General features: G+C 43.7%; 1 protein-coding gene across 3 annotated transcripts in view; it reads right to left on the minus strand.

Moving 5' to 3' along the window:
* acox1 (acyl-CoA oxidase 1, palmitoyl) overlaps window positions 1-22,478 on the minus strand; it is a 37,759-nt gene that overhangs the window by 14,728 nt on the left and 553 nt on the right. For 2 of the 3 annotated variants that reach the window (XR_014553551.1, XM_083656056.1), the window contains exons 2-10: window positions 21,139-21,298; window positions 10,137-10,297; window positions 8,900-9,007; window positions 8,643-8,762; window positions 7,234-7,349; window positions 6,726-6,895; window positions 4,606-4,768; window positions 1,871-2,061; window positions 96-275 (exon numbers count right to left, since the gene is read on the minus strand). Coding sequence is in view for 1 of the 3 variants with exons in the window: in XM_083656056.1 (XP_083512182.1) it covers window positions 96-275; window positions 1,871-2,061; window positions 4,606-4,768; window positions 6,726-6,895; window positions 7,234-7,349; window positions 8,643-8,762; window positions 8,900-9,007; window positions 10,137-10,297; window positions 21,139-21,298 (1,369 nt within the window). In the remaining 2 variants the exon portion in view is untranslated. Of the gene's footprint in view, window positions 1-95; window positions 276-1,870; window positions 2,062-4,605; window positions 4,769-6,725; window positions 6,896-7,233; window positions 7,350-8,642; window positions 8,763-8,899; window positions 9,008-10,136; window positions 10,298-14,194; window positions 14,356-21,138; window positions 21,299-22,478 lie in introns of all 3 variants that reach the window. The other variant, XR_014553552.1, reaches the window with a different exon arrangement.

Here is a 22,478-nt window from a genome sequence, read left to right on the forward strand (position 1 = left end):
ATGAGTGTGTTGTGGCCGCATGCATGTATTGTGGTGTTCGTGTGACAATAAAAGACGGGCTTGTCCGTTACGAGAGTTTTTTTTTTGTCTCTTACTTGGCAGCCCGCAGTTTGTAGACCTCCACCAGGCTGGCCAGGTCGTTGATGTCGACCACGGTCGGCCTGGCAGAGACAGGCTGGGGCTGGACCCTCCGCTGCTCCGCTTCGTTCAGGTACGACACGATACCACTCAGCTGCTGGCCGGCCTGCGCCTGACGATAGCTCTTCAGCAGGTACCTGCATGTACAGAGGACACACGCACAGAGAAAGAGTTATACATGCAAAGAGACACATATCAATACAAGGGGAAAATCCAGCCTTGAATAAACTACAATGTTATACAACATCATCAATCTGTGGTGTTAAATGCATTCTAGAAGGAAACCCGCAGCTTCTGCTTCTACCTTCGTTAGCGATGCCCTACATTTTATTAAGAGAAAGCACCCCTGATATTGATACAGTTGCAAATGAGTATTGTATCCGTTTAAATTTTTTTGTATTGATACTTATCGATACTATCGATACCTGTTGCAAATGAGTATTGTATCCATTTCAAACTTTTATCGATACTATTGATACTTTTGACAACCAATCAAAATGTCTTGTGGCTGCATAGTATTGTGGTCCATTGACTCTCGCTGGTAGCAATACGGTATCTGGGCTTCTTCTACAACAGAGTTTGGGGGGAAAAAAGTCTAGAAATAAGCTCTTTGATTCTTACTGTGCGTTCACACCGGGGCGGAAAAAAGCTTCACTCGTGCACATTGACTTTGTATGTGATCTGATCGCCCCCGTAAGCACAGGAAGGAAGTGACTTCATGTCATCAAACTCCATTGTAGTATCTTCACATGACATCACATTGTCTATGGTTGGCCAATTATTCACCGACTAAAAAAAGACACCACCAAGCAACCAGTGTTAACTTCAAATGTTTCAGGGTGGATCTTTCCCTTAAGCAAGGCAAACAGTAGATAGGTGTCGTAAAAACACTCACAGTCCCCTATGGGCGTGCATCAACCTAATAATAACACATAAAACATAACACACACTAGGCTTATTTCCATGATTCATCTAGTCCTTGTATACCCATTTTTCACAAACACCAAGTCTGAGCAAGGTTTCCTACATCAGCCTAATCGTTCCCATTCAACTGTTCTCACAGCCTTGCCCCGTGCGTGTGTGCTATATGTTCAGCTAGCAGCTCTTACATTTCCAGAGCCGCTCAAGTAGACATCCTTACCGAGGTAATTGTATTCCTTTGAAGAAGAAATGATCACACAACAGGTTTGTGAAACTCTAGACGTTTAACCTTGGCAGTATTCAAGGTGCAAAGCCATCATAGCTGTCAGCCATGTTTGTTTTTGCTGAGGGGGAGGAGTGCGGGTGTCAGCCATGTTTGTTTTTGCTGAGGGAGGAGTGCGGGCCTGTCCCTTGCATTTGTGGCATGCTAGGTGTGCCGAGTGGGAGCATGTGTTTATGTCTGTAGTCGTCTGTCTTTCAATCTATCTCTCTGTCTGCTTGCTCGTTGTGTCTGTAGCAAGGTGATCCAGCTTAGGAATAGAATTTGCATTCTTCAGGTACACTCTTTTTTTTTTAAATCAGAGCCAAAAGGAGTCAGATGTGCACCTCTTGAGTGGATGTAAAAAGTCACTTTCTTTAGCTGGATAATCAGCATAAAACACAGCTAAAAACAAATTCAGAGCTCACATGCAGGCAGACAAAGCACTGGACTGGCAGACATCTTGTATTTAGGTGTGCATGTGTTACTTTCCGTGTTAGGATGCTTAGCTGTGTGTTGTTGTTGTTGTTGTGTTTGCATGTGGTGAGGCACCTGGCAGTCTGCAGCATCATGACGGTGTTCTCTCCCTCGTAGGTGCAGGTGGGGGTGAAGTTGACGTAGATGTCTGGCAGGGCGCTGCTGCACGAGAAGCCATGGCCGCCGCACGACATGCGGCACACCTCGATGCCGGCGGCAGCTTCCCACGTGGTGAAGGCCTTCAGACCAGCAGACAGGGCGTGGAGCTGGGCAACGCGGAGGGCAGACGTCAACACACTTTGGGCAAGTTCTTTTGTTTAAGTTCAGAGTTTAAAGTGAAGGTGATAATCTCCTAAACTCAACTGAACCCCCCCCCCCCCCCCCCCATAAAACTGTAACTCATATCTAATTTAATGCCTGGTTAACTGGGACTGTAAATTCATGTAAATTCCCTGCACATTTAATGCCTATTTAACTTAGCCTGTAAATTTCATGTACATTCAATGTAAACTCTTATTTAACTCCGACTGTAAATTAATGTAAATCCACTGCCTATTTAACTCAGTCTGTAAATCTCATGTAAATTCAACGTAAATTCATATTTATTATCCACAGAACACTTCACCACTCATGTACATATTGTATATATTTACTTGATTTGATTGCACTTGCAACTTTGTGATTGTCTTTAGTTATCTTCCTACTTCTTATCTCTGTATATTGATGTGACCGCTACGCTGCATACAGACACTAAGACAAATTCCTCGTATGTAACTTGCATACTGTGGCAATAAAAGTGATTCTGATTCTGATTCTAAGATTTCAGTTTTGTTCTCTTGGGTGACACCTATGGCGATGAGTGGTAATTGCAGGTGAGATCCAAACTGTCAATGGGCTCACTATCAGAAAGTGACTTTTCTTATGAAAATGTTTGAGATTATAACTTTAAATCAGGATTCTGAGAATAAAGGCAGAATTCAGAAAATAAAGACCGAATTTTGAGATTAAAGTCAGAATTCTGAGGGGAAAAAGAAGCATACATGTGACATCACTGACGATGTCACCGATATTATCGACGGTGTACCGGAATTTGAATGTCTAGGGTCCCTAGGTTTTTGGGACGTCAAAATCGGGTCACGAGCCAAAAAAGGTTGGGAACCCCTGTCTTACCCTGAGTGTAGGCATGAGCTTTCCAAAGACTAACTGTGACCCAGAAGCCCAGTAATGTCTCGCTGCAAAGTTGCAGAGGCAAACCACAGTATGCATGAACCTGAGACGAACAGATCCCAGTTAGCTGTGCACATGAGCACAGTAGACAGTCGCAACAAAACAAACATGATTACAATCATATTGTCAAATTTTGGGTCACCAGAATTTCTATTGTCAAACTTTGTTTCACAAACCTTCGTTACATAAGCTAAGCTGTTGTTCTACACTTTCCCAAAAGACATACCGTAATTGAAAAAGTTGTGTACTGATAGTGCAGGTTTTCTAGGAGTGCAGATTCTTGGGCAGCTGCCCTGTGTCTCCCAGTCTATCTTAGGCCATGGCAGGTGTGCTACAACAGTTGTGCAGGTCTTCTATACGCTTAACTGTAACATGAAAAATGCAGCCAGTGATAGCCGTAACGCAGTATCTTCCTGGGTCTGGACTCAGTGTGTATAATACTGTATGTTGAGATGTAGAGTGGCTATAATGACATATTCCATATTAATCTGGATAACAAATGAATCAGTAGTTGCAGCTTTGAATTACCTTGAAAAAATGGTGCCACCAACAGAGATAATGAAGAGTGTGTAATCCAGGGGTTCCCAACCTTTTTTGGCTCGTGACCCTATTTTGACGTCGCAAAAATCTAGGGACCGGCGACATTCAAATTCCGGTGCACCATCGATAATGTCATCAGTGACATCGTCAGTGATGTCACATAGTATGCTTCTTTTTCTCTTTTCTGACTTTAATCTGAGAATTTTGACTTTAATCTCAAAACTCTGACTTTATTCTCAGAATCCTGATTTAAAGTTATAATCTCAAAGATTTTCATCTAAAAAAATGAATAGAATAAGAGTCACTCACAATGTTGATTGAGGCTATGGTCCATTGATGGAAGCCTTTGCAGTATATAGTGACATTATGTGACATTAGTAATGTCACATAATGCAACACTGTTTGGATGTCACCTGCAATTACCGCTCATCGCTCATACAGTAGGTGTCACCCAAGAGAACAAAGCTGAAATCTTAGAGATTATCACTTTAAACTCAGAACTAAAAAATAAGTAAAAATAAAAATAAATCACAAGTGACCCTAATCATCTTTGGTAGTATTAAATTGGTTTTGGGTTGTTTTTAGAAATTTCAGGCGACCCTATTTGAATTCCAGGTGACCCCACTTAGGGTCGCGACCCTACTTAGGGTCGCGACCCTACTTAGGTTCGCGACCCTAAGGTTGGGAACCACTGGTGTAATCTGTAGGACTGTCAGACAGTCAGCCGGCCGCATAAGATAGTAGGATCAAAGTCTGTCCTGTCAGTATGAAGCCTTTCTGTTCACTAATCCCAGCCCAGGCAGTTTGCAGTAATAGAAGTGTCCATGAGTTAGTTAGTATGAATTCCTGTCCTGTCAATCAGTCATATGCATCGTCATCAGTCAGTGGGGGAGTTAAGCCTGGTTCAGGCAGCAGTGGGCTCACACACAGGTGAGTTAAGCCTGGTTCAGGCAGCAGTGGGCTCACACACAGGTGAGCGTTCAGCCTGGTTCAGGCAGCAGTGGGCTCACACACAGGTGAGCGCATGTATGTCTGTTCAGTACCTCTGGCAGCTCACTGAAGTCGCCCTGGCTGATGTCTCCGGTGATGCGGTTGTAGGTATTCTTCATGTACTGGCCCACAAAGTGATAGGCGTAGGCTGTAGCCAGCAGGGGGAACAGCTTGTACTGCTGGGTTTGGTAGTCCAGGATCTGGGGCTCTGGCTCTCTGCAGGACAGGAGAACACAGGTCTTTTCACCAACAGCTTTTCAACAGTAAGGTTGTACTCTCGCTTGATATCCATGGATGTGAGCAAGAATCAATCTTTCCGGAAGAATTTGTTGGAAGTGTGATAACCGAAGCTTGTACCTGGGTTGCGCCAAAGCCCCTGATGTTGAGACTTGAAATTGTGAATTCCCCACAAAAAATAAAATAAATAATAATAATAATAATAATAATAACTTAATTTTATTTATTAGCATTTTTTTTATTTGTTCAAATTAAATCCCCTCCTTGAAGCTTTCACTCAGAAGTAGGGGTGTCACGGTACATGTATTCGTCCCGTGAATTTACGGTACGACCCTCACGGTACCTCGTTTCACGGTACATGAAACGACACGACGAATACGTCAAATCCAGAAGCACCTAAACGCTGTTTGAACGGCATTGAATTGAATTGAATTAAACGCCACAGAAGAAGACACACCAAAACAACACAAGGGCCATAGAAATCCGCGTTCAGAATGGGACGTTTTGTGGCGATAAGCTGTTTTGCAAATTCTGTCAACATCAAGCCAACGAGGTAAGCTTGCCAATGTAACGTTACGTAGCCGCGACAAAGTCCTTTATAGTTGCGCGTTGCGGCTAAACGTTACATAACACTGACAAGGCTGTTAACTTGTAAACAAGCAACATACATCGCGTGGGATGAGTGATGCGGTCAAGCAGACATCTGCGGATGCAGACAGGCAAGCTGCGGTGAGGAAGAGGCGATGACTCCTTGTCATGTTCCAATAATCCATTAGATGACCGAACGTAATCATATTATGCTAAACAAAACTCACATCCAATAACGTTAAGGCGCTGACAGGGTTCTTTCCCGTACTTACTGGGAAAGTGAAACCCACCCCGTTGTCTGTCAGACAGTGGGGGTATCTTTCAACAGGGGTAAAGAAGTTTTTCTTCTTCTGCCGTTTTATTCTTCTTCTGAACATGTAGGTATTTTGACGTTGACTAAAGAAACACTGCCGCCTAGTGGCCGCTTTTAGATAGGATTCCAAATTAGTGCTTACATCAAACGCAAATGCTACATAAAACAAATACAACAGGGGGAGGGGTTGGTGGGAGTATTAGGCTACTCCACAAATGCGCTCTGTTTACAAACTTGTGTACAATAAAGATTTAAAGTGGGGGGAAATGCCTTTGCCCTGTCAAACAGCTGGAATACAGACACCTGAGAGGGAGGCGCACCCCACACTTTGAAAATCACTGCTCTAGAGTAAAACCTTTTTGTGTGGATTGCCTAGATCTTATTAAATAGTGGACATTTATTAATTCCACATATTAGACACTATTTCTGATGGTAAAAATAGCGTAAAAAGCAGAATTCAGACATATTCAAAGGGAAAAAAACAGAATTTGGGATTTGTTGCTTTTTTTCCCCATTTTCGTACCGTGCCGTATTCGTACCGAACCGTGACCCCAAAACCGAGGTACGTACCGAACCGTGACTTTTGTGTACCGTGACACCCCTACTCAGAAGATAAGTGACTCCTATCCAGTCAGTCTGTTATGAGAACTAAAGTAATACTTGCGTTTCTATGCTCCAAACTGATCATTATAATAGTTATAATTATATGGTTTTATACAGTAGATTCACGCATTTCATGGGAATAATTTGTGTTGATATTATGTTTCCATTTTCCATATCTGATAGAGAATATAAAATTCCAATAATTTTACAACATTGTCTCTCTTTTCTTTTTATGAAGGACTCCTTAAATATTCTGGGGTGCACCTCAAGTTTTGGAGGTTGGTAAGTTAAATTTAGAGGCCTGAACAGTTTGTTTGAGCAGCGTGCATAAGCATGAGTGTGCATGTTTGACTTTGTGCAATGTTTGTTGTGTAGCGGTTAGCTGTGGTGTGTAGCTGTTTGACCATCTCCATGTTTGTGTTAATGACTAACCCTGGCCGGATTTCAGACTGATGGCGGACGGAGCTGTAGCGGATGGCGATGGTGCAGGATTTGGCGAGGGCGCGGGACGACTCGCCTACGATCAAGGAGCGGATGAAGACCATGGTGCCATAGGTCAACTTGGAACTAGGGGGCTTCACATAGCTGCCGTCTGGCTCCACCTAGTGGCCAAAATAAACAAATAGTGTGCTCTTTTTGTTTGTTATTATGTTATGTATGTGTTTGTGAGGTCGGTGTGCACTATGTGTACTGTATGCCTGTGTGTTTGCTTAAGGTGCGACTTGGCACCTCAAGCAGCTGCAGTGAGATTGACTGTGCACTGATAGCAATGCACCCAGAGAACCAAACCTGCAGGACATAGAAGACATGTTCTACACCTCTTCTACACATGCTTCATGATTCAATTCACAAAAAATTCAAATCAAAGAAATCTATATAAGTGACCAAAACCCATAGAAGCACATCATTCTCATCTACTCAAATAGTAATGGCACGTTACCTGGGCATATTTCATGAGCATGTTGTCACGCGGGATTCGAACGTTCTCTAGTTTCAGGAAGCCGTTGTCAACTTCATTAAAGCCAAACTTTGGGCCGATGTCTCCAACCACAATCCCTGAGAGCGAGAGACAGAGACAAGGAAGGGAGTAATGAGAGAGAGACAGACAGAGACATACAGAGAGAGAGACAGAGAGACAGACAGAGACAAGGAGAGGAGTAATGAGAGAGAGACAGACAGAGACATACAGAGAGAGAGACAGAGAGACAGACAGAGACAAGGAGAGGAGTAATGGCAGAGAGACAGAAAAAGTGAGGCAGAGACAAAGGGAGCCACATCATCATCATCATCATCATCATCGACAGACACAAGGTCCAATAAAAAACACACAGGGCTAACTTCACCAACAAAAACACATCCAGGGGGAGAAATCAAACACACCCACACGGCAGTGCAAATCAAACATACCCACAGGGCAGTGCAAATCAAACATACCCACAGGGCAGTGCAAATCAAACATACCCACAGGGCAGTGCAAATCAAACATACCCACAGGGCAGTGCAAATCAAACATACCCACAGGGCAGTGCAAATCAAACATACCCACAGGGCAGTGCAAATCAAACATACCCACAGGGCAGTGCAAATCAAACATACCCACAGGGCAGTGCAAATCAAACACACCCACACGGCAGTGCAAATCAAACATACCCACAGGGCAGTGCAAATCAAACATACCCACAGGGCAGTGCAAATCAAACATACCCACAGGGCAGTGCAAATCAAACACACACACAGGGCAGTGCAAATCAAACACACACACAGGGCAGTGCAAATCAAACATACCCACAGGGCAGTGCAAATCAAACACACACACAGGGCAGTGCAAATCAAACACACACACAGGGCAGTGCAAATCAAACACACACACAGGGCAGTGCAAATCAAACACACACACAGGGCAGTGCAAATCAAACACACACACAGGGCAGTGCAAATCAAACACACACACAGGGCAGTGCAAATCAAACACACACACAGGGCAGTGCAAATCAAACACACACACAGGGCAGGGGGAGAAATCAAACACACCCACACGGCAGTGCAAATCAAACATACCCACAGGGCAGTGCAAATCAAACACACACACAGGGCAGTGCAAATCAAACACACACACAGGGCAGTGCAAATCAAACACACACACAGGGCAGTGCAAATCAAACACACCCACACGGCAGTGCAAATCAAACACACACACAGGGCAGTGCAAATCAAACACACCCACACGGCAGTGCAAATCAAACACACCCACACGGCAGTGCAAATCAAACACACACACAGGGCAGTGCAAATCAAACACACACACAGGGCAGGGGGATAAATCAAACACACCCACAGGGCAGTGCTTACCTGGCAGCACTTCATGGGTGCTCATGCTGCGTATGGGGACCATGAAGGCGTGCAGACCGTGGCAGTTACCCAGAGTGTGAAGCTGGGCGAGGACTATGGCATGGTTGGACGTCTTTCCAACTGGAGCGGGAGGGAGAAGGTCAAAAGTGCTTCATCATGACTAATAATCGTGATCACAATCTTAAGCAAAAATAATGGGGATTATAATTGCTTCCATAATTGTGTGTGTGAGCCTATTGCAGAGTGAGAGTACTTACGCCCCCCAGGCCACCATTTGATGGAGCTGATGGTGGGACTGTTCAGGACAAACTCCTGTGTTGCTGGGTCGTATGTGGCGGTGGTCTCCAGCCCTCTGAGGTGGGTGCCTAGAGGAACAGACACATCAAAACACACACACACACAGAGTACACAATAGCAAGGCAGAAAGCAGGTTATTACTCGTTCGAAGGCTGCAGTGGTTTAGTGATGAGTTATTGACGACAAGTCTGACAAATGGCGTCATTCATTCATGCATAACATAGTATCTGAATTCATTACAGTGAAAATATATGAATCCAAAACAATAACACTTTTCAATAAGAGTTTGGAAATGAAGGAGGAAAGTAACTAGTGTCTCTTGCAGGTGTTTGACAGATCTAAAAACCAATGTTTTCACATTTTGAAGACAATACATTTTGCACCGTTCCGACGAGTACACATCACTTGCTTGACCAACTGGGCATTTGCATCTACTCCAAACAAAATGGCTGCCGGGGGGGTGGGTGGGAATGGCTTTCCTCATCTGTATTCATTCTCAGAGGCCTATTTCAGATGGACTTCAGATGGCTGCCGGCCAGAAACGGATCAAAACACCGAGCTCGAGGGAATATATTTCATCTAAAAAACGACGAAAGGTTTTTTGAGTGAAGCTGCATTTTGCTGCCAACTGGACATTTGAGTCAGAGTCAAAACAAAATGTGGACAAAAGGTTTGCAGGGAGGGAAAGAGAGGCGGGGTTAGTGTTCAGAGAGCGACCTGACGCAGCCTAGTGGCCAAGCAGCGTGACGGCTGGTGACACATCCCATTCTGCAGGCTGGACATGCAACGTCATGCTGTGCCTGAACAAAGCCACGATTTCTGGCTGCTGATTTACAACCTGACACCATCCAAACCAAGTTTCATGCAGTGTACGTCACCTGGCTATAGAAGATACCACCTGACAACGTCCAAACCAAGTTTCATGCAGTGTACGTCACCTGGCTATAGAAGATACCCCCTGACAATATCCAAACCAAGTTTCATGCAGTGTACGTCACCTGGCTACAGGAGATGTCACACAAATTCTCAGACCAGAGAAAAAGTAGACCAATATTGAGAACACTAATTGATCTCCAGATGTGTCAATTAACCCCCAATCTGTTTAATTGCAGTATGGCGCCGCCTGTCCAAACGTTATCACACTGTACTGTATGCAAACCGGCGCTGACTGTGGGCCTGCTGGTCTGTTCAGTTTACCGTGGCCCATCTCAGTCTGAGCGTAGGTGCCGATGATCTCCAGACTCCATGCCGCCATGAAGAAACGGTCCATCTGCTCCGGGGTGGCCTGGTTGAGCAGTGTGGGCAGGAACATGCCTAGGTGGATATCCAGGGGCGCTGACCGGTCACGGTGCACACAGCTGGACCAGAGAGCACAGGGGGCAGCAGGGCCAGGGAGCAGGGCAGATGGAAAAGAAAGGTAGGAGGAGGAGGAACAGTACGAGGGGAGGTGATGAGGAGATGGCCAGAAGGAGATATGGAAGAGATATGAAAGCCTCACAGCGAAGGGTCAAGCCAACGGAGCCACCGATGAAGAGTGAAGTTTTGGTTCAATTGAAAGAAACGAATAGGCGGGAGGACAGGAAAGAATTGATATGATTCAAATCAGAGAGGTTGGAGGAATAGATCAGATATAGATGGAGTTTGTGCATCAAGCGTATAGTGGAGAAACAATTGGAAAATCAAACAAAAAAACTTGTCACCATCATGTCATGCAAATTGATGGCAAAGTGCTGATTTTGAACACCTTTCATAAGTTGTCTTGAATTCAAATAAGGAGAAGGACACGCTGAAGAACGGCTGCTGCCCGAAACGTCTACTGTGTCTGCTAACAAATTCATTAATAAATTAATATTAACTTGGGAGTGCTGTCCTTTTCCTTATTCGAATTAGAGTTGATTTTGGGGATCCACCAGCACCCAGTTAGCCGACTGCAAAGTCGGGAGTTGAGCGTGTTGTATTACATTTTCTAGAAGTTGGCTTGAATCAGAAATGGGTGATAATTATCTCATTAATTATTCCTCCATAATAACCTCAAGTCATTATGTTTGTGATCATCAGATCTTCTCTATTCATGTCCCAAATTCTACATTCTTTTTTTTGCTCAAACATCTTTCAACAATTAAAGAATAATAATACATGCATTGAAAACTTTTGACATATTGAGATCATTATTGAATTACATGTGGGGAAAAGCAACACCCGCTTTCAGGAAATCAAAGAATTAAAAAGGTCTCAAATCAAAACCCGCCAAGAACCAGATGACAGTTAAATTTGTGTTTGGTAATAAGGGTCACCGGCCACACTGGCCAGTAACCTTTTGAGATGAGAACATTTAAAAGCCACCATTATAAAACACGTAGCGATCTGATTGGTCAACTAGCCATTTGGACCATTCTCAAATCAGCATAACAGCAGACCTGTGAGTCATAGCCGTGCCCAAATGGAAAAAAATGCCTGATTAAAATAGAACTCCGCCTCTCTTCAGCAGCCAATAATATTATCACATTCCATTAACTGCCAACACCTGTGCAAAAAACAGCAGCTGGTCTATTCAACAGAGAGGGACTATTATTTCTTGTCTAGCGGAAATGGAAATAAGTAACACTAGCATTTATTTTTATTTTGAGAGCTAACTGACCCCACAATATTTTTTTATAGGTTTTATTTGGTTGGTACCTGTTGTATAATCACAATATTACACTCAAATGGGTAATATTACACTCATGTAACATTACTTAATTATAGGCTACCTCTTCTCAAACTTTGTCCCAGCTGAAAATTGTACACGATTGACTGATTTGAGACACTGGTGTGCCAATCTCATCCATGCTACTTTACCAGCGGCTACTGGCTTCAAAGCCTGCAGGAATGCATAAAGCATAACAGCTTTTGAAATCAAAGCCCAATATATGATGAGAGAGCACGAATGAGGCAGTTAGTCAAGGCCATATCAGGTCATGACAGAGTCTCAAGGACCGTGGCCCACAGAACACAGGTAAACAAAACGCAATAGAGAGGCAAAGTGGAACGTCGCTTCCTGCTTCAGCACTGTGGAAGAACATCTCCGGTACAGTGCTGAAGCAGGAAGTGACGTTCCACTTTGCCAGTCCTCAGAATGCTACATGGCCATGGGAAGATGAGACAGATCTATAAATCAGATCTATAACCTCATCTATAATGAGGTCCACTTGGCTGTATCACAGCAATGCACAAAAGCACACATTGCTTGCTTGGCCTACATTGGCCCTCTCTCAGCGCAGATTCCACGGCCTCTCAGGTAACAAAGGGATATTCAGGAACTGGAACTCCATCTATGCGTGTTTCTGCAGCACAACTTGTATCTTGTCTTCCTTTTTGAGACAAGATGAGGACGAACAGGAGAAGACGCTTTGTCCTCCTGACCAGTTTCATCTCGTCATCCGTGCGCATATGACTACAATTCAACCTCCCTCCCACGCGACTTTTGGGAACGAAACGTTCTAGTGCCTGAACCAATGAAGAAGGTAATTTGCTCATTTGTTAAGCGTAGCTCAGATTTAGAAATGGCAGAGTTGGAAAGAAATTAAGAGACACGTAAATCGAAAATAGACGCATGCTTCATTCGTTCCTAACCAGTGCCTTTCATTACATCAAGGAGGGAGGAGAGAGCTGTGAGAAGGAAGGCAGTAGAACTACACAGAATGCATAACATATAAGTTGTTGCAGCAACTTTTAAGCTGCTACACTGTACACCCGTTCTGTTCTGTTCTTGTTCCATGGTGATCTGCCGGTGGTGCTGCAGATCTATGTTTTACCTGTGGGTAAGTGATGTGGCGCAACAACAACACCTCATGATACAATTAAGCAATTAACATCCTATCATGCTCTGTGGGAATGTATGACTAGAAGGGAACTCGGAGAGCGCAGACCTCCGCCAAGGTCAAAAGTCCAGTCTGCTATGATATGCACATTTTGTGAGTCGGATCTAGATTCGCTCCAAAATGTAACGGTTTCTTCCTTGGCCCATGCTACACCCTTCCAGGAAGTTTCATGAAAATCGGCCCAGTAGTTTTTCCATAATCCTGCTGACAAACGGAATCCATCTTGGATAAAGATGACATGAAGAAAAGATCTAAGTGACTTTGAAAGAGAGGGGTTTTCATGATTGGGGCACGGATGGCAGGAGCGTCAGTCACAAAGACTGCTTCACTGCCTAGTGTTTCAATAGGAACAGTGACTAAAGAGGAACATCTGCCTTTAGACCCATGGGAAAGACCTCTGTAAATAAAAGGGTAGGACATTTTGGTCGAAAGCGCACATTCAATGACTGTGATGATCATGCATTAGTGCGAGATGTAAGGAGAAACAGAAGAGCAACTCTTCCTCAGATGACTGAGAACATCAATCCAGGATGTGATCAGACTGTGTCAGCAAGAACAGTCCATCCACAACTACCGAGTCTATAGATCTGCTGTTCAAATAACTACAAACAGTTTTGTACAAATGGTAAATTTACCATTTACCTGCATTTATATAGCGCTTTTATCCAAAGCGCTTTACAGTCAGTAGGTACATTCACCCATTCATACATCGATGGCGGCAGGTTACCAGGCAGGGTGCTGGCACACCATCAGGAGTCGACATGCAGACTGGAGGAGGCGGGAATCGAACCACCGACCTCTTTTATCCAAAGCGATTAGTGGACGACCCGCTCTACCTCCTGAGCTACAGCCGCCCGAGTCTGAGAAAAACTGAAGCCATGCACATGTCAAACATTGTGGCTCTGCTCTGGCTAGTTGACGTTTACCGTGTCTGTGCACAATGTGTAGGCTGCGTTAGCATTGACATTAAGGCTATACAAAGCTATACTGAGTAACCAACGCATCCCCGAGGCTAACCGGACCATTGTGGCCGTAATGTTAGTAATTTAGTTACAGCTACTGAGCAACTACAATCTCTTGTTAGAACAAAGTAAATTGTATACAAACGTGAAGCAAAGTCACTTTTCTAAGTGATTGAGATCTGTCAAACACCTACAAGAAATCCCAAAAGCCTACTGTTAAGAGCTTAGAAGTGACGTTAGACCTATTTGAGCAGCTTTCCACACCTGTTCAAGTAGGCCTACTTTTCCTCCGCCCAAATTGTGGAATTGATGTACTATTATTTGTATAATTATTCTTACAAACACAAATGGCATCGTACGGTGTGTGAGGACGTGTTTGGAGGCACCGAACTACAAAACAGTGGGTAAGTGAATGGCTAAGTCCAGGACTGACCGTGTCCCATCTCAGTCTGGGCGTAGGTACCCAGGGCCTGGAAGGACTTGGCCAGAGGGATCCACTTCTTGAGCTGCTGGGGGTCACACTGGCTGTACAGGGTCGGGAGGAACATGACGAAGTGTAGACCCAAGGCCTCATGACGGTTGCCCCCATACAAACTGGATGAAGGGAAGGTTATGAGATACAGTGCTGAACTTCACTCCAGCCTTTTCCTATTGTCTATTTTACAACTTCAGACTGAGAGCCTCAAAATGTTCTTCTTCTCCTTCTTTTTGGTGTTTTATGGCAGTTGGCATCCTTAATGTTGCATTACCGCCCTCTTCTGAATCCATCACACTTCTTCTTTGGTGTTTTATACAATTCCTCAGAGAATCGCATTGCTGCGTGCCGATTAGCCAGCGACACCACAAGGATTAGCTACGAGCTAACATTAAGCTAGCTAGAGATAACAATAACTTGCTTCACGCATTACTCCATTATTAGCCATCTTGCTATTATTGAGTGTACACACAGCCCAGCACCGCGCAGCCCAACTGGCACCCGCCAGAGAACAGCAGAACTGGCAGGTCCGCCACCGGCGCCCCGCTCTCCCCACCGACGAGAGCAGGCGCACACCGAGCACACGCGACAGGTGGGGAAAGAGTCCGGAGACGCGGCGGCGAACGCTACGCTGCGGCGCCAATGGCGAACCTGCCGGTTCTGGGGTTCTCTGGCGGGTGCCGGCCGGGCTGTGTGCGGTGCTGGGCTGTGTGGGCCTGGGTCCCGCTAGAGGGCGTCGGGGCCCTCGTGCGGCGTGCCTCCCTCGTGGAGTCGGTTTCTGGCGGTTTGGTCAGGGACATGCACGAGTGGCCTGCTGGAGGTCGTTTTGTGGGGCTTTGGCAGTGCTCGTCCTCCTCCTCCTCGCGCAGGGGGGGCGTATGCCGGTCCTGCTTACATTTTGCTTAAACGTAAATATCAGAACAGTGAGTCTGCTCTGTCCTTGTCTCTATCTCCATGTGCATATTGTCTAATGGTACAAATGTTGCTTGGTGTGATAGCTGGCTGTGGACATCTAAATATACTGTGTTTATCAGAATGAATGCAGATTGGAGCCAAAAGGTGACAACACAAGAGAGTGTACAAGACCGCTACACATGCAATGACCATTATAGGGACTTATAACCAGCTTGTTGTAATGTATTATCTGCCTATACCTCAGGAATTTAGTTTCACTTTACTTAAAGCATACAATGACCACTTTAGAGTAACTTATAACTTATTTACTTATAATCACATTAGTATAATGCATTATAACAATGGTCATAATGCATTATAATACTGATTATGATGTATTACAACTATGAGAATTATAATAGACTATAATCATTACGGGGGGGAAATGTCTCTGAGTGACCAGCAAATTACAATCTATTATAATACTTGACCTTATATAAGCCATTATAAAATGCTTTATAATGTGTTATGATTATAGTTCTAAAGCATTGTGAATATTTACGAGTGCCTATATCTATTGTTATACAGCGCTATAAGTATGTTTATATTCCCTTATAGACATGGGCTTCATACAAAGTGTTACCCGATATTTTTCTTCAAACCAAAATACTTGTTTGTTTTTTCGATGAGCCATAGTACGTTCAATTAAAATGGGGTGGGGGATCAATACTATGAAAAACCATATACCGTGATATTTTGGTAGACTGTACAGTATTGTACCGTACTGTGAAATTTCATATCGTTACATCCCTATTCATGACTCCAGGCGACATTTGACATAACTTCCAAAAATACACTACTGTACACGTTTGTGTCAGTTGCAAAAGGTGCTTTGCATAAACAAAGCACAGGTAAAAGCATCATGCTGCCCAGTACAAACAACTTCACTTCACCACACAAGACTGTTGATAAACTTTCAACAACGGTGGATTATTATTTAAAATATAAATTAGACAGCACATGGTTTGGTTTTCCCAAATCAGCTTTGTGTTAAAGGGACAGCTCACCCTAAAATCCAAAATACATATTTTTCCTCTCACCCGCAGTGCTATTTATCCATCTTCTATATCGTTTTGGGATAGTTGCCTGAGTTTTAGAGATGTCAGCTGTAGAGATGTCTGCCTTCTCTTGAATACAATGGAACTGGATGGCACTCAGCTTGTGGTGCTCGAAGCACCAAAGAAATACATTTGAAAAACTCAACAGCATATTGTCTCTTTCCAGAAATCACTCAAAATAATGCACAGACTTTGTTATGAGCAGTTTCCTGTGAGAACTATTTTCTTTTGCAGTCTCATGTAGGAACTAGCTAGCAGCAAGCGGCTGTAGTTCGGTCAAAAGAAAATAGTTCCTCCATGAAACTGCTCATAACAAGGTCTGTGGATTATCTTGAGTAACCGGGTCATGATTTCTGGAAAGAGACATTGCCGTTGAGTTTATCAAATGTATTTTCTTTGGCACTTTGAGCACCACAAGCCGAGTGCCATCCAGTTCCATTGTATTGGAGAGAAGGCAGAAACTCTGCGGCCGATATCTCCAAAACTCAGGCAACTAACACAAAACGATATAGATGGATAAATAGCACTACAGGTGAGAGGGAAAATACATATGTATGTATTTTGGATTTTAGGGTGAGCTGTTCCTTTAAGATCATCTTACATATTTGTGTGGAGCCTGCGAGCTTTACAGAGCAAAGAGAAGCTGGGACCTGCATTACCCTCTGACACCGTTTCAATGGTGGTGGTGACCTTTGCTCTGTGTAGAAGAGAGCAGCTGTGTCACCATGTGTTTCATGACTGGCTCATTGTGGAAACTAAGAAACCTAAAGTCTGGTTTTGTTGACTACAAGGCCAAACGCGGCTAACCAGCACTGTGGGGACAAGTTATTGTCTATGTAACTCACTTTATTCAAGGACAACATTCGTGTGATTCTTAGCATTTTGTTATGATCAGAGTCTATCTCACACCTAGGCTAGTTTCACACTGACTAAACATGTTGAACTTGTGCCATGAACATGTCCATGGCCCATCTGTGGAAAGAGGGTAATCACGGTGCCCTGTAAATACATGTGGGAAGTGGGAACTGGGAAGACGGAACATTGTAAACTTGTAAAGGCCTCTTTATTTGAGATCCACTGCCGTAGTTAGTGGATATTTGGATATGCTGCTGATATCATTGTACACCATGGGCTGACCTAAGCCCTTTTCTGGACAGATCAGTACTGCAGGATTTGAGATTTGGTTTGAGATTTCTGCAGAGATCCAGTATCATTCCCTCTAGATAGGTTGAAGAAGAAGAAATGCCTGTATCTCTCTGGGGAGGAACTGTCTTGAAAGATAACAGGTAGTACATGAGCATGGGAAAGCAGGTTGCTACGATGTTTCAACCTGGTGAAAGGGGGAAATTATGGGCCACCACTACAAGAATGATTAGCCAGCTGTAATGATTTAACAACTGAATGATCTAAGCCTATAAGAATGGACGATAAACTTCTCTCGATGTTGAATAAAAAGTAACAACTTAAACCAAGGTGTGAGTGAGAGTGAATGCGGGAGGGTAACATGAATGAAACTGTTCCAGCCCAACAGTTAGGAATGCAATGTCAATACTATATACTTTTAAACGATAAGTCTAGAGACTTAATTGTGATATCTTTCTTTTCACAGGAAATCTGACAGCCACATTGTTCTGTTCTTCCATTTGGACGATGGTCAAAGCTACAAAAGCTACAAAATTTGATTGCAGCTCCATCGATTGTTACAAAAATTAAACAAATCATACATTTTTGGAGATTTGAGCAGAGTTGTTTTTGCTACAGTCATCCGGATGTACACAATTTATGTGAATTACATCAGTTTTGTTTGTTTTTCTGTACAATGTGTTTGCTCAGCATCAGCTTTTTAATATTTGACACACATGTTTTATGCCAAACCAAACTTTGCAATGTCAAGCACGAACAACAAAGTACAAAGTAGTTATGTGTTTCTCCATAGCAATTGGAGGTTGTGATCACAAAATGATTTGGTTGATGAAAAGCCTTCATTTTGTTTGTTATACTTGAAATTAACATGTGGGGCCCTATTCTCCCACAAGCCTTCGGCGCTAAAACGGGCCTTAAACGCAAAAAAACGTGCCTTGCGCCTGTTTTGGGACGATATCAATATGGCTTTAGGCTGCCAAATGCGCTTTAGGCCGAATGGGCGTGGCGCAGTCCCAGAATGGGCCAAAGTGGGCGTGTCGGCGCTAAATACCGGCGTACTGCTATCTTCTGACCTGGCGTTAATTTAGCGCCTTGCGCCTTTGAAAAGCAGGCCTATTCAGTGGGCCATTTGCTTGGAGCGCTCCCCTCTGGCTCTCTCCCTCCCCTCTGGCTCTCTCCTCTTTCACCCTTCTCTGTGTCACCTCTCTCCCTCTCTCCTCAGTCTGACAGGCACAATACCGACTGTCTCTGACTCCCTCGCTCAGAGTCCCATAGAAAAAATAAGCTGTAACTTCACTGTAATGTGAATGTCCCAAGATGCATTGTGTTTCTCCATTTCGCTACTAAATAGCAACCAAATGAGCCGAAAACCTATATTAAGGGAGGATCTAAATAATGTGTAATGGTAAGACAACCTCCAATTGTAGAACATTTCAATATTGGACCAAATAAAACATCGAAATGAAAACACCACCCTATTTGAAACATATATGTCCTACTGGGGCTATAAATATCCCTTGTCGATTTAACGTGATTTAGATAAGTGACAGCGGAACGCGCTTCGGAAGCTTCTACTGTCATCTGCTATACTGTGATGTCCGCTCCAATAAATGGGCCCTACTCCACATTTAGTTTTACAATAAAAACACATTTATGCAATGACTTTACATAATGTAGGCTATATTTATGTGCATCATCCTTCCTGCAGCAGGCGAGAGAAAATGATATCTTTCTGGACAAACTTTCACCAATCTAATAGGCTATATTTTTCTAGCTGATGCGTTTAGAACATTATTTTCACTTTGATCTTGCTATAGTGTAGCGCAGTGATTCCCAACCTGTGGGCCGCGGCCCCCTGGTGGGCCGCGAAGGTATTGCAAGTGGGCCGCCAAATCATTTCCAAAAAAGTATGATTTTTGAAAAAAAAAAAAAAAAAAAAAAATCAAATTTTTTTTGAAAGATTTTGAAAAATCATACTTGAAAAAGTATGATTTTTGTTTCTTTGATGTTATTGCTTTTGCTTGAATTGAAGTTTCATCTTTACATCATCTTTATATTGGGTTTGTGTTTATTTGTAACCCTATCGATTTAATGGGCTTTCTTCTGATATTTGGATTTTGTTTGGATCTGATATTGGATGTCAAATTGTTATGAGAATGCATTTTTCCATTGTTGAAGGATACCGTTATTTATTAATCATTTGTTAATTAGCCTGTTACAGACAGCCCCTTGCTTGTCATTTCTGACATCTGTGTGGTGCTGATGGACAGCTCCTTGAATGATTGGTGTGTGTGTGTGTGTGTGTGTGTGTGTGTGTGTGTGTGTGTGTGTGTGTGTCTGTGTGTGTGTGTGTGTGTGTGTGTGTGCGTGTGTGTGTGTGTGTGTGTGTGTGGACAGCTCCTTGAAAACTGTAATACTGAAGGTGTTGCAACATGTTACAGGTGCTGTGTTAGTGACTGTGGAGCTTCCAACATGTTTCTCCTGTATTCAGTTCAGTCCTTTATGTTCAATTTTCAATAAAAAAGTGCTCTGAGAACGCATTATATGGCCTTTGTATTTATGGGGTCGGAGGTGGGCCGCGAACATTTTTGAGACATAAAAGTGGGCCCTGAGTTGGAAAAGGTTGGGAACCACTGGTGTAGCGTATTTACATGCTTGCAGTATTGAAACTGCAGTTAGATTGGTTTGAGAAGCATAATAATATGGAATAATAGCCTATAATGCAGACAGACAGACTGGATGAAGGGAGGGGGGGGGGCAGAGCGTTTGGCTTTCGTCTGGTTTTGCGGGATCACTGGAATTGGAGCTAAAAAGGCAAGCGTGCGATTCGTTTATTGCAGTTATCCAATGAGCATGACGGTGCATAATTTTACGCTTAAAAGGCGTGGTTGTAATGGTTGAGGCTGCGTCTAGCGCCAGCACGACGATATCAAGTGCGCTGGTCCACGCCCACTGATTTGAGCTGCGCCAGGCGTTCGGCCTAGAAACAGCGCCGATGCAACGATAGGGACCATCATTCCTAATCGACCACAGGTATTTCCCTGTTGCTGGCACCAGAATTCAGTCTGAGAAATTGCTGCCGATCCCTGATTTCTAAATCACAATGTCTTAGGGCTGAGATATACTTGCTTTTAATTACGCGTTTGTGTGCGCATGATGGCTGCATCGCGTATATCCTGCATCCATTTGGAGCGTACACGTAACGTTAATTTGGATAGGATGTGCACGACCGATGCGCCAAACAGACGCAGAATGTGCGCGCAAACCAGGGGCATAGTGGAGGTTAAAGGCAAGTAAACACAGTTTACCCACCTCTTTGAAATTAGGCAGAAAGTTTACTCACCTACTGTATTTTCAGATCAACTGTATCAATCAATGAGGGGAAACAAGGTGGGTGAACAGCTCACCTTGGATAGTTTACCCACCTCTGTATTTACCACTACACCTCTGATGCGAACATCTAGCCAAAAGCAAGTATATCTCCGGCTTTAAAGAGCATTTACAACCGTTAACCATGTTTTCAAATGAGAAGTGTGTGCATCTACTGTCTTTCTCTTATGGCATGAGTTGCCTTTTTGTATCCACCTTACCTCTCATAACAGTGGATTTCCACAGTCTGTGAGGCTGTATTTCCTGAGCATTGGAATCAGATGTATCTACCGTATTTGGATTATCCCGAGTTGACTAGTGGCCTCACATGCCCGTTCATCTACCACTCCAGTTCTGTCTCGTGTGTCTCCCACATACCTCTTATAGCAGTAGATCTCATCAGGGTCTGCAATGCCATATTCTCTGAGCTTCAGGATCATCTGGGCACTTTTTTTGACGGACAGGTCGTAGCGCTCGCTGCGGGACATGAAGTTTGGGTCCTCATGCTGAAAGTCTGGGTCATTGATGACCAGTGACTCTACAATAGATATGGGAAATCAATTCAGAAATGTATCGCCAGCAAATATAACATGGTGGTGAATGGAGTTAAGTAAGCAATAGCATTGGGTATCAAACCGGTTCCAAATTGTCAACAACAGTGGATTCCTGAAATGTTACTACTACTACTACTACTACTACTACTACTACTACTACTACTAATTACAGTTTTAGCAGTTTTGCGGTCTTTAGAGTTCATAATTGGCCAGAGGTTGCAGTGTACAAAAGTTTCTCCTCACTTGGGTCCACATTTCGGTGAAAGTTGCAAAGCCGTAGCACGTATGCCCAATTTGTTATGAATTTTCAGTTTTAAACTTTAGATGGTCGCTGTAGCGCCACCATCAGGACTATCTCTGCCAAATTTGCGCTGACGAAGTTTGGCATGGGACTGGACCTTTTTACAAACTTTGGTTTATTTTCATGCATGGGAAGTTCAACTTCCCAGAAGAAGAAGAATATTGGCAAACTAGGCCTCTCGCGCGTCCTGCAGCTCGCATTCGCTGCGCGGCCTTGCCCTCAGCTCGGCTGCTGTGTGGCCTTGCCTGCCCCATTAGCATGCGCACAATGTCTCCCTCAGTCTCTCCCCTCTCTCAATCTCCCTCAGTCTCTCTCCCCCTCTCTCTCTCTCCCTCAGTCTCTCTCGTGAGCCTCAGACTGATGACATCATTACTGATGACATCATCACTGATGTCATTAGTATTTATTATTACATCACTGATGATGTCATCAGTGGGACAGACAGATAAACAGACAGACAGAGCCCTAGCTCCCTTTTACTGATACTGATGATGATGATGATGATGATGATGATGATACAAACAGTGGCCCGGCCACTAATAATAATAATAATAAATGTGAGGAGAACAAGAAGTATTCTGAGATGATTAATTCACATGAACTCAATTAAAAACAGCCCTATCATCTTTTTATAACGTTAATCGTAGGCCCGCTGAGAGAAGGTTTAACCAAACTCCATTCAAAAATCTGGTAACATTCCTTTCTTATTTGCTAACCTCCCTAACTGGTGGTAGAACATCTTAGACGAATCGTGACTGAGTGTCTACTGCTAAATTCGGCGTACATTTGATCCAACAAAGAGCTTTTATTTAAATTGCATTTCCGCATTGATAAATAGTTCACGTGCACGCACCTTCCCACTA

This window comes from Poromitra crassiceps, assembly GCF_964638095.1.
Source record: "Poromitra crassiceps genome assembly, chromosome: 19".
Taxonomy (NCBI): Eukaryota; Metazoa; Chordata; class Actinopteri; order Beryciformes; family Melamphaidae; genus Poromitra; species Poromitra crassiceps.